The following is a 10,900-nucleotide window of genomic DNA, read 5'->3' as shown; positions in this document are numbered from 1 at the left end:
ACTTTTCCCACTACCTACACGGTATCCTAACTTTGTCCTTGTGGTATATTACAAGGTAGCTTATATGACGAAAATGCGTCAAAATCAGCCACGCAATCAACCGTGCGTTGCTTCATTCTGTAGCAGATCTCAAAATGGGTATGTTTTTCATCTTTCTAGTTTTACACAACTCAAATTTTAGGTTATATCTGAGGCGATTGTTTTATTTTTCCACAGGGGGTTTCTTCTCTAGTTTATTTTCTTCGTTGTTCGGTCAGAAAGAGCTCAGAATCCTTATTTTAGGGTTGGATGGGGCTGGTAAAACAACCATCTTGTATAGGTGAGTGTATTTTATGTAGTTACCTCGTGCTTCTTTCTTGGGTTTTTGTTTCAATTTTAATATTTCTTTTCGCGGTTTTTTAGACTTCAAGTTGGAGAAGTTGTAACAACAATTCCAAGTAGGTCATTAGTTCTTATTCGAAAGTATTTTTCAATTCAAAGCTCAACAGTTTGTCTTTTTGCATTTCAACTTGGAAATGGTGTCACGATGTCACCGAAACGTTGTTCTTTCTTATCGCTAATTTTTACTTGTTTATGCTTAACATTTGTAAGCCTCCCAAAATGATTTTTTTTATAACTTGTAGCTGTGCTCAACAAATGAGTCATATTTCCAAAGTCTCTACTTTATCAATAACAGGTCATCACAGAACTGACATCTTAAAATGCTTTGCATCTCCCGATCTCAGATTCGTCACACTAAGGTCCCAGTTATATGGTCCCGGGAACCTGAGACAACCCTCCCTCAAGGCAACTTTATCAAGTGTTTATATGTGAAAACGCAGTCCCTGTAGGCGTAGTCAAAGTTGACTCTGCATGGTTATTCATAACCCTTATTGAGTAATCAAATGTGCAAAATTAATATGCCTCTTTCTTTGACTTTCCCTTGGTCATTCGATCACAGTGGGTTTTGCCGAGTTAAAATTTTCACTTCTTTGATACGAATTTCAGCCTTGTTACCAGCTGAGGCGAGACAACTTGCCCACCCAAGTTGTCTCGCCCCCTGAGACAGGTTGACGATCTTAATGTAAAGGGATAGTTAAATTTTGCAAAGAAATAAGCTAAAAGTTACCTCTGCCAGGGTAATTTGGGGGGAGGGTTGTCTCGCGTACCTGAGACCATATAAATGGGGCCTAAAAAACTGTGTTTTGCTCTATACAAACTCAGTAGTAGCATAACACAAGCAGGTAGCATGTTGAACATGGAAGCAAAGAGAACTACTTTATGATCTGCTAATCACAATGAATGCTCTTAGTTTTAACCTTTGTTGCTTGAATCTTGTTCACAAACTAGAAGACAAGGAATAATTTTCGATATATTAAAATTCAGCCTGAAACAATGGACCTCAGTACGAGGCTCTGGGGAATAACTACAGAGTTTGTGGGGTTTATTCCCCAGAGCCTCGTGCTGAGGTCTATTGTTTTAGGCTGAATTTTAATATATGGAGAAGTAGTGTAATAATATGCTATCATCCTTTCAATTTATAGCAATAGGATTTAATGTTGAGACAGTTACATACAAGAATCTTAAATTTCAAGGTGAGGAAAACATCATGATGGTATGCTGCATTTTATTACTAAGAAAGGTGTTGTGTCCTACTGATTTGTTACCAGATTCTACGGCGATAGTCAATAAATTGAGGACAATATAGATCTCTTTTCCCATTGGTTTGATGTTCAATCATGGCACCAAGCAATACGTCAGGATTTTATGATGGCTTTAGAGGGGCTATGCTGTTTATTGAGTTGGATGGAATCAATATGGACATTAAGTTTTGACCCTCCTCTCAGCCCCTGCCCCCCTCCCCCCTTCCCAGCCAAATTATTTAGTGTAGATTTTATCTGACACACACAAAAGTTTTTCAGATACTGGTGTCCAAAACCTTAAGTTATTCATGTTAACTTGTTTCTTTCTTTTTTTCATGTCTGGATAAAGTGTGGGATCTAGGAGGTGAGCAAATAATATTGATCATTTTTCTAACCACATGATGATAGTGAGAGTACATCTAATCATGGGAGACGTAATCAAATTTGAATATCAAGTAGTAAAATAAAATAATGTCATTAATAAACTTTGCTTTCATTTATGATTAAAAAATAATTATTTGTTATTGTTCTTTCAGGGCAAACAAGCATTAGGTAGGCAAATTTTATTCTTGTTATTTATAGTAACTGTTGTGTTGTTATTTTTGCTTTCTGTAGACTTGAAAAGTCATATGATAAGCAAGTGAAATAGAAGAGAGGCAGGTTGATTTGCTTCAAGCATAAGGCCAAAGGAAACAAATTCCTTAGTTGGAGTCAAACTTATGACACTCCCCGCACTGGTTGAGCACTCTAACCGCCAATCACTTATGGTATTTGTCAATGGTAGGTAAGTATAAGGCCAGGATGCTGACTTTGCTGTCTTTTTTTTTCTTACAGGCCTTATTGGAGATGCTATTACTCCAACACAGATGCTATAATTTATGTCGTAGACAGCATGGACAAAGACAGAATAGGCATCTCTAAGCAAGAGTTAATTGCTATGTTAGAGGTAACATAATGATATTATAATTTACAGTAAAACTGTCTAATTATTAGTGTAGGCGAGTTATACCATAAGTACTTTTTAAAAATACCATGAAAATTCCACAAGTCTTCAGGTGCATTTTTTGAAAGGGCGATGGATCATGTGAACTACAGGCACCCGCTGTCGAGTCTCAGTCGATACTTGATCGACACTCGATCGACACTTGATCATCACTTGATCAACAGACGATCAATAGTCTATGGAGTGTCAACCAATTCGTAGGTATTGATTGAAAATTAGTCGACTGTCGACCAAGATGTCGATCGAGTGTCAACTGCGGTGTCTATGAAGTGCCAATCAAGTGTCGATTCAGAGTATCAATCAACTGTAGCTGATTATTAGAAATATACCTTCTCCTAAGCATTATTTTCATGTACCTTAGACAGTACCAAAGGATGTAAGGTATTCATTTGCTTCTTTTCCTCAGGAAGATGAACTTAAAAAAGCAATTCTAGTGGTTTTTGCTAATAAACAGGTAAGCATCTCCCATCTTGCTCCTGTCTGGTTTAAAACGTAACTTTTTGCTCCAATAAGTACAGGGTATCAATTTTCTTTCTAGAAAAAAACTAGAAAGAAAGAAACTGAATTATGTACTTGTGCAAAAGTCATTCTCACTAGCTCTACCTACCAAACAAAACATATATATATATATATATATCTTATACAGCACTGCTGTTATTTGAATTTGCTGAAAATATTTCCCAGAAAACTTCAGAAAGTTCAGGACAGAATCCCTTATCCAACTGCAAATCTTCAAGCCAGAAGCTATCAAACACAACTTTTTTTGTACACTGCAGTAAAAGCTGCTGCTCAGAGGATGGGAAACCAAAGTAAAGTTAATTATTTAGAAAATACTGTAACATGAATGTTGTCGTCTGTCAGGATATGGAAGGTGCCATGTCGGCATCTGAGGTGTCCAATGCTCTGGGTCTTTCTGCATTAAAGAGCCGTACGTGGTCCATATTTAAAACCTCCGCTACTAAGGGAGAAGGGCTTGATGAAGCTATGGAATGGTGAGTTAACAAAAGGACACTTTGAACATTTTGCAAGACAAAGGCAAAGTCTCTCAATCCAGTCATTGAGACTGGGTGAGATGGCAGAATGGTTTATCATATGCAAACAGATTAGCAGTTCCTTCTTCTAACTGTTATTATATGAATAACTCCATTGCCTATCTAGGAGCCATCATTTCGAACCTTCTTTCGCCTCTTGCAAATGGCAGAGGAATCAACGCCTTCATAAAGAAGGCTTGGCAGTCAAAAAGCTTAAGCAGTTGAACTTTTCAGCCGAGTCGCCTTCTGTCATGCAACAAATGGACCCAGATTTTGTTCATATTTAATATATACTGATCGGTGAGGTATGGGTGGGAAGGGAGTGGAGTATGAACTAAATAGGTTAGGGGAGGATGGGAACGGTAAAAAGAAGGTTTAGTAATTGTAGATAGAAGGTTTAATTGTATGATTTTTTTAGAGCATATTTTTGATGTAATTGTAATAATAGTAGGTTACAGTATATATTATTTTTTCTTTTATTTTAGTGCACAGCCCTATAAGCTTATAGCTTTAATCTTTACCATAGATAAATAAAGTCTTGATGATTAGATTTGATTTGATCAATACCAGGACATAACCACAGTTTCCATAAGATGAAAGTACTAAGCATCTGCTAGGATTAGAACATTTAAATGTGCACTAAATTGCTCACCAGAGAAGTTTTCTTCTCCACTCTTGGGAATGTTGGAAATAACATTCTCATAAGAAAATTTCACATCAAAACATTTCCAGGGCCATTCCCCAGACCCCCCTAGAAGCTTGCACCAAATGGCTACCAGGGTATGACATAAACATCCTAGCATGTTCTCTTCATGAAATCCCTCCTGCTACTTTGGAATACTGTCTAAAACTTTGGTTGAACCCTGTGTAGTACAGGGGGGATGCAATTTATTTTGTAGAGATGTCAACAATATCAAACCTCCTGTAATTATAGGAACTTGCTTATTGTCGTGTTTTGTTTTATTGCTTTCAGGTTAGTGGATAGTCTCAAATCAAGACAATAATCAACATAGTTATTGTATGTTATTTAATGTTATTATCTTCTCCACTCTCCCTTCATCCAGTGAATTTTTTTTTTCAAACATCAAATCTCTATAATGAAGAAAATTTTGGACTGTAACATTTCTGCATTGAAGAAAAAAACATTTTAAAAGTTTTAACATGTAGTTTATCGTCAATTCATCACTTTTTGGTGTTAAATGTCATTTAGTACTCTTTGGTTGTCTGTGTTTCAAGGTAGTGTAGACGAGTTGTTTTATATTTAGTTCTACTAGATGTCTACAAAGTTTGGGATATTTATGAGCAAACTTTTATCTTGTAGTGGCTGCCATAGGCTAAATAGCTATGGAGCTCTATGGCTCTGTGTAGTTTTAAGAAGCTTTCATATTATTGTTCACCCATAACGTTTTGGAGACCAGAAGGGCTTTCAGTTTCTCACTTTCTTTATTGAGATAAAAATAAATGCGCTTGATGATAAGTTTCCAATACTGATGTTTCCATGGTGAATGTTCCATTGTCTCCTGAGACAAATGGAGGCCAACCAAGTATTGAATGTTGATGTTTCCATGGAGATGTTGATCAGTTTGCTACTAATTACAGAGAGTTCAGTATTCAATTTGGTGCTTTTTTTCAAAAAAAAAAAATAATAAAGGGGTATGAAACATGAAATAGTGAGGTACAGAACAGGAAATGGCCATTTTCAGAATACAAATAAATGATATGTTGAAAAATATGCAATTCATGACTCAGTGTGAATGTGTTTCTCTAGTATTCCCCAGAGCCTTGACGTCAAGTAAGAAATAAAAACATAAAAAAACAAATAAGAAGCAATTTATGGGTATAACATTTTCTCGTTACTGTCACAACAGTATCACATTAAGCTTACCTTGACACTTCACTATCCAGTTTCAATGGCCACCATTAACCTGTGTCAGGTGCTCTTTTTTCACTCCTCAGCCTTCCACCAACATTTCTCACTTTAAGAAAAGAGTGCTTCATCACAGGTTGGGCACTTGTCTGCTTCACAGTGTATTCACAATGTACAGGGGTGGATCCAGGATTTTTCTTAGGAGGAGGTGCACCACTAAGCAATGGTTTAACTGACTGGTGAGGTAGACAAATTTTAAAAGCGAATGCGAAGAAGACGGCTTCATATGAGGGCGGGGGGTATGCACTCCCTGTACCCTCCCCTTAAATCCGCCCCTGATGTACGAAGAGAAATGTTCCACAGAAGCCTTTTTCACTGGGTTTGTTCCTCTCAATGTGGTGGTATTACCTTGGAAGAATTGGGAGCCCCATGTAAGACTAAAAACTAAAATGATGGGCAAAGCTGTATCCTATTTCAGTGTAAAACAGCTGTAAACTATAACCTTTGGTATGTGACAGGTGTTTTCAGCAGGATGGTTGCCTGGGAAATAAAATCATTGTTATAAAGTCTTCCCTTTGTTAACAATATCCCCAGCATGTGGATAATGGGATATTTAATAGAATCTTAGATTTCTATGTTTTTTTTCCATTGGAGTTGATCCACCCACCAACTGCTTTGGCAGGTTATAGCTTACTAGTAGGTAAATGTGAAGGATGAACAAAAACGAAAGAAATTGTTATCCACGGTTGATGCGTGACACTTCAAAAGAAAATAAAAATTGAAAACTGATAACGTAGAAAAATGTGTCAAAGTGTCATTTCGCAAAGAAATCAGCTGAGGTAGTTGGGATCCGGAGTGGGTGTGGGACAAATTCGGAGGTCTGGGGTGCTTACCATTTAGCCAGAAAATTTAGAAATTTTGGATGAAAGTGAATTGAATCAAAAAATTCACTGAAAATCCGTTGGCATTTACTACCCCGAGATGTCTTACTTTTACTGTGAGGATCAAGTTGACTGGCGTGTGTAGTGCCAGGCCTACTCCACATCTGTTTTGGTTTGGTCCATGTGCTTCGACATTCGACATGGATGAAGTTGTCTGGATTTCGCGAGCAAAGCAAGAAGAGACAAGACATAAGAAGCAAACAAGCAAGATTCTGTTTAATAGTGAAACCTTAAGTGATGTCAAATTCGTCGTTCGAACGTCCCAACATGGAGGAATCGACAGTAAGCGAGGCAAGACTGTAGTTCCAGCTCACAAGTTTGTGTTGTCAATTTGTAGTCCCGTGTTCTTTAAAATGTTTTGCGGTGAAATGGCTGAAACCAGCGATCAGATTGATCTTCCTGACTGTGAATACGAAGGTGTGTTTGAATTGCTGCGTTACATCTATACCGATGAAGTCTGCTTGACCGGAAATAACGTGATGCAAGTGTTGTATGCAGCCGAAAAGTATCTTATACCTTGCCTGGTAAGAGAATGTGTGGAATTTCTCAAGAAGAATCTTGATCCATCCAATGTATTTTGTGTCTTGAGACACGCACAACAGTTTAAAAAGAAGGATCTCTTGTTTCAGTGCTGGTATTTAATCGACAAGAAGACAGACGAGGCGTTGAAATCAAGTGAATTCATGACGATTGAAAAATCTCTGCTTGAACAACTTGTGGCAAGAAGTTCTTTGAACGTCAGAGAGGTGGAGTTGTTTAAGGCTGTGGATCGCTGGACAGAGGGAGAATGTGAGAGGCAAAAACTTATAGTGGATGGGCCGGTCAAAAGGCGAATTCTCGGGGAACTGATTGTCAAAAATTTACGTTTTCCAGCCATGAGGCAGAGTGACTTCGGAAAGATTTCCGTATAACCCCATACATTTATTATGCATGCAGAATTATTAATTATGTATGCGCTCTATTGTTTTGAAGACAATAGGAATTCCCGAGGGTATTGAATATATACATTGATAATTACTACTTACTGTTTGAATAAAAGAGGATTTCATTGCGCGCTTTTGCGCGCTGTCTTTTCGCTGATTCTCTTCTTCCCCTAGCTCCATTCTTCTCTCTTCTTCTTCTCCATATTCGCCAGGCTCCTTGCGCATTTTTTTTCCTTTTTTTACCTTGTACCCCTGCAGGTCTCGAACCACTTACCTTTCGCATACCTCTCGCTTACCAGTCTCTCTTCCACACCACTACACTACGAGGTTCAGTTGAGAATTTGCACTCGAAAAATCATTTTTATTTTACTTCACTCGTTCACATTGCCAAAAATTTACATTACAATTGAATTATTCCTCTGTTTAAAGCATGTTTCACGCTGCACGAAAACACGCATCGCATGTTTTTATCACTAGCTCCCTGGTGAATATAAAGGGGATGATTTATTTCTTTCTCCCTGTTACCTCTACTCTCTTGTCATTTACAGTTCACCGTTTTTATAAGAATGTCTACTCTAAACTTTTTTAAATTGTGCAAAATTTTGGCGGATCACGATCAGTGCATACAGTGGTGCAAGGAACACAACCTGCTCGCGTCGTAAGTTATGTGTCCACGGGAAAATTGTAGCAATACATTGACGTGGACACGACGAGCTTCATCGCGAGATGGGTTCGAATGGCGGTGTTCGAGAAGAAAATGCAATGGCATGGCATCAATGCGCCAGAACTCATGGTTTTCTGGAAGCAGGCTGTCCATTGAAAAAGTATTAGCCCTAACGTACGCTTGGGCGCACAAATTTACTATCACTCAAGCAGTGCACGAGACCTCACTAGATGACGAAACCACGTCAACAGAAACGATGATAGATTGGTATAACTATTGCCGAGAGGTTTGTGCCGACAGAATCATGAATCATCATGCGGGGCAAATAGGCGGACCAGGTAAGACTGTGGAGATTGACGAGTCCAAGTTTGGCAAAACGAAGTACAACCGCGGTCGCTACATCGAAGGACAGTGGGTATTTGGCGGCATCTGCCGCGAGACCAAAGCCTGCTTTCTTGTTCCGGTAGCACAAAGGGATAAAGACACACTCTTACCCATCATACGCGCCCACATATTGCCGGGGACACGCGTGATGAGCGACATGGGGAAAGCTTACGATTGCCTAAAAGACGAGGGTTATAGTCATCTCACAGTTAACCACAGCCTAAACTTCGCAAACCCAGACACAGGTGCGCACACCCAGCGCATTGAAAATACATGGTGGGGAGTCAAACGAAGTATGCCTCGTACAGGAACATCCAAAGATCTCTTTGAAAGCTACCTACAGGAATGGATGTGGCGTAAGCACTATGGAGATGATCCTTTTGGAAACATTATCAAGCGTATCGCCGACTTGTACGAAGTGCGCAAAGATGCATAAATTGTTCCTTGTAACACTGTATGCACTGTTCGTGATCTGATCGCCACTTCATGGAGGAAAGAAACAAAATACACAGCTTCATCGCATGGGTCTGAACTTGAGGAAGGAAATCAAGGGGAAAAAAACGCCGAGAGACGCGACAGGTAAGCTATAATTTTTATTTCACTTTGTTTACATTTACAAAATTAGTATAATAGTGGCTAACCCGCTCAACAGATTATCGCTAACCGCAAGCAGCCGGTTTTGCTTAGGCCTAAAGCAGTATTTTTAAGCTTTTTTAAACTAGCGAACAGGTCTAAATCGCTATTATTTTAAGCAGTTTTAAGCCTGCGTTCAGTTTAAAAATACGGTAAATGCGGCCCAAATTATGATATTTCGCATCTGATGTCCGTAATTTAGACCTAAAACTCGAGAAATTATTCTAAGTCTCAAAGAAATCGTTCCATTTTTGCGTATTTTAGATAGAAAACTGGAAAAAAAACATCTAAGTCCAAAAGTATGCGACACAAAAATGGTAAAATTTAGAGTTATTCAAATCAAATAAGTCTCAAAGGAGCGCTATTGTTTACTCTATTGTTTAGTTAAACAAAGAACTGTATGCATAATAAATGTATGGGGTTATACGGAAATCTTGCCGTGACTTCTTGGAGGTTGTTTCTGCCAGTCAGATATTGACAGAAGAGGAAACCAGTAACATTGTAAACTATTTCAGTTCCACATTGACTTCACCAGTTGGATTCCTGGTATTTGAAAGAGCTGGTTCTTGTTTGCAATGTTGCAGATCTGAACGTGCAAACATGAGTAGCATCTTGCACAATAACGGCCTTGACAGACCTTATCTGATCGAAGTAACCGTGGACAAGGACATAATGTTGTATGGTGTTGCCTTGTTTGGCAATAAGTACATGTATGCTGATTATTCAGTTACCTTAAACTTCTCAAACAATGATGATGCCATATTTCTTGCAGCTAAGACTGGAGTGTTTACGTCCCTCCATGTGAAGTTAGAGGCTGACTGTAACTGTCCCTCTTATTATTATGGTTTTGACGTTTTATTTGATTATCCAGTGACATTGAAGAAAGATGTGGAGTATTGTTTTGAGGTGGTGATAAATGGCCCTGATTCTCATGTTGAAGGTTGGGTTCTTAATGATGTTGAATGTGCTGGAGTGTCATTTACCTTCAATTATCCTGAATATGATCCAGAGGACGAGATACTCACGGGTCAAATTGCAGAGGTTTTGTTTAAAGTGAAAGAATGATTGTCAAAAGAAACAAAGAAAAACAAACTCTTACTGGCACTTGAAATATACCACATGTGCAAGCCGAAGATTAACACAGTCAGTCTGTGAACAGGCTCCTGACTGGAGTTATAGGGTGAAAAAAGAAATGGCAAGCAGAGTGGAACATGCCAAGAGTGTTCTGGAGAGGACAAATGGCTTTGCTTGCAAAATTTTTTCATGTTTGCCTAGAGGAGCCAAGGTTGTCAGGATCCTGAATATTGTCAGTGGTTTCTTTATTCTGTATTTCTTAATGTTATTATCAGGACTCTTGGATAATGAAAGTTTAATGATGACCTCCCCGGACAGGAAAAGACAATCTTAATAAAAATACCAGGCTGTGAAAAACATTATTGATGATATTATCATGTAATAACATAATCCCATGATTTTGGACTGTGTTTTGTTTTATTTCTTGAAATTTGGTGTCAATTTAATGATTAAATATTATATTTTAAGTTTGGCCCCTGTTACATGTTTCCTTTCCAAATAACTAGTGACTAGTGTAATACTGGCTCTGCACAAGTGTTGCAGTCACGGATCTTGGGGAGGGCCCAACCCCCCCCCCCCTCCTATTTTGGGTTAAAAAAAATAAAATAAATTGCAGAAGGAGGAAAAGCCGGCAGAGCAAGCAAAAAAATGCCCCCTCCCCTTCCCCCCCCCCCCCCACCCCCTTAGCTCAAGGTCTGGATCTGCCACTGTGTTACACCAACTTTCGGCTGCTGGAAAGCATTCTAAATGGGTGTAAA

General features: G+C 38.7%; 2 protein-coding genes and 1 pseudogene across 3 annotated transcripts; all 3 read left to right on the top strand.

Moving 5' to 3' along the window:
* The first annotated feature begins 55 nt into the window (after positions 1–55).
* Positions 56–5,393, top strand: LOC110058190 (ADP-ribosylation factor-like protein 1). Of its 2 annotated transcripts, XM_020764781.2 has the most exons (10): positions 56–138; positions 217–319; positions 403–437; positions 1,524–1,574; positions 1,972–1,986; positions 2,159–2,174; positions 2,457–2,568; positions 3,032–3,079; positions 3,487–3,617; positions 4,630–5,393. In XM_020764781.2, the coding sequence occupies exons 1-10, from the start codon at positions 135–137 to the stop codon at positions 4,658–4,660; spliced, it is 546 nt and encodes a 181-aa protein (XP_020620440.1). In that variant the 5' UTR covers positions 56–134; the 3' UTR covers positions 4,661–5,393. The 2 variants fall into 2 exon arrangements, with proteins under 2 accessions (XP_020620440.1, XP_089146918.1); XM_089290792.1 differs by having other exon boundaries at positions 135–319.
* Positions 5,394–5,485: 92 nt separating this feature from the next.
* Positions 5,486–10,614, top strand: LOC110058186 (BTB/POZ domain-containing protein 6-like). Its single transcript, XM_089290800.1, has 2 exons — positions 5,486–7,369; positions 9,522–10,614. The coding sequence occupies exons 1-2, from the start codon at positions 6,605–6,607 to the stop codon at positions 10,131–10,133; spliced, it is 1,377 nt and encodes a 458-aa protein (XP_089146926.1). The 5' UTR covers positions 5,486–6,604; the 3' UTR covers positions 10,134–10,614.
* Positions 7,504–8,967, top strand: LOC149111588 (uncharacterized; annotated as a pseudogene).
* Positions 10,615–10,900: the final 286 nt, after the last annotated feature.

The sequence above is a fragment of the Orbicella faveolata genome, unplaced genomic scaffold (assembly GCF_042242905.1).
Source record: "Orbicella faveolata isolate gen_17 unplaced genomic scaffold, um_ofav_v1 contig_2, whole genome shotgun sequence".
Lineage (NCBI taxonomy): Eukaryota > Metazoa > Cnidaria > Anthozoa > Scleractinia > Merulinidae > Orbicella > Orbicella faveolata.
The sequence above is the reverse complement of the archived record's forward strand: the minus strand, read 5'-3'. Positions and strand labels throughout refer to the sequence as shown.

Bases quoted from the DNA above. Each gene is read 5' to 3' on its own strand.
- LOC110058190 (XM_089290792.1), top strand. From the start codon at position 135: ATGGGTATGTTTTTCATCTTTCTAGTTTTACACAACTCAAATTTTAGG. The intron at 320-402 runs GTGAGTGTATTT...GCGGTTTTTTAG, and splicing joins AAAACAACCATCTTGTATAG to ACTTCAAGTTGGAGAAGTTG. The intron at 2,569-3,031 runs GTAACATAATGA...TCTTTTCCTCAG, and splicing joins AGTTAATTGCTATGTTAGAG to GAAGATGAACTTAAAAAAGC.
- LOC110058186 (XM_089290800.1), top strand. From the start codon at position 6,605: ATGGATGAAGTTGTCTGGATTTCGCGAGCAAAGCAAGAAGAGACAAGA. The intron at 7,370-9,521 runs GTATAACCCCAT...GACTTCTTGGAG, and splicing joins GTGACTTCGGAAAGATTTCC to GTTGTTTCTGCCAGTCAGAT.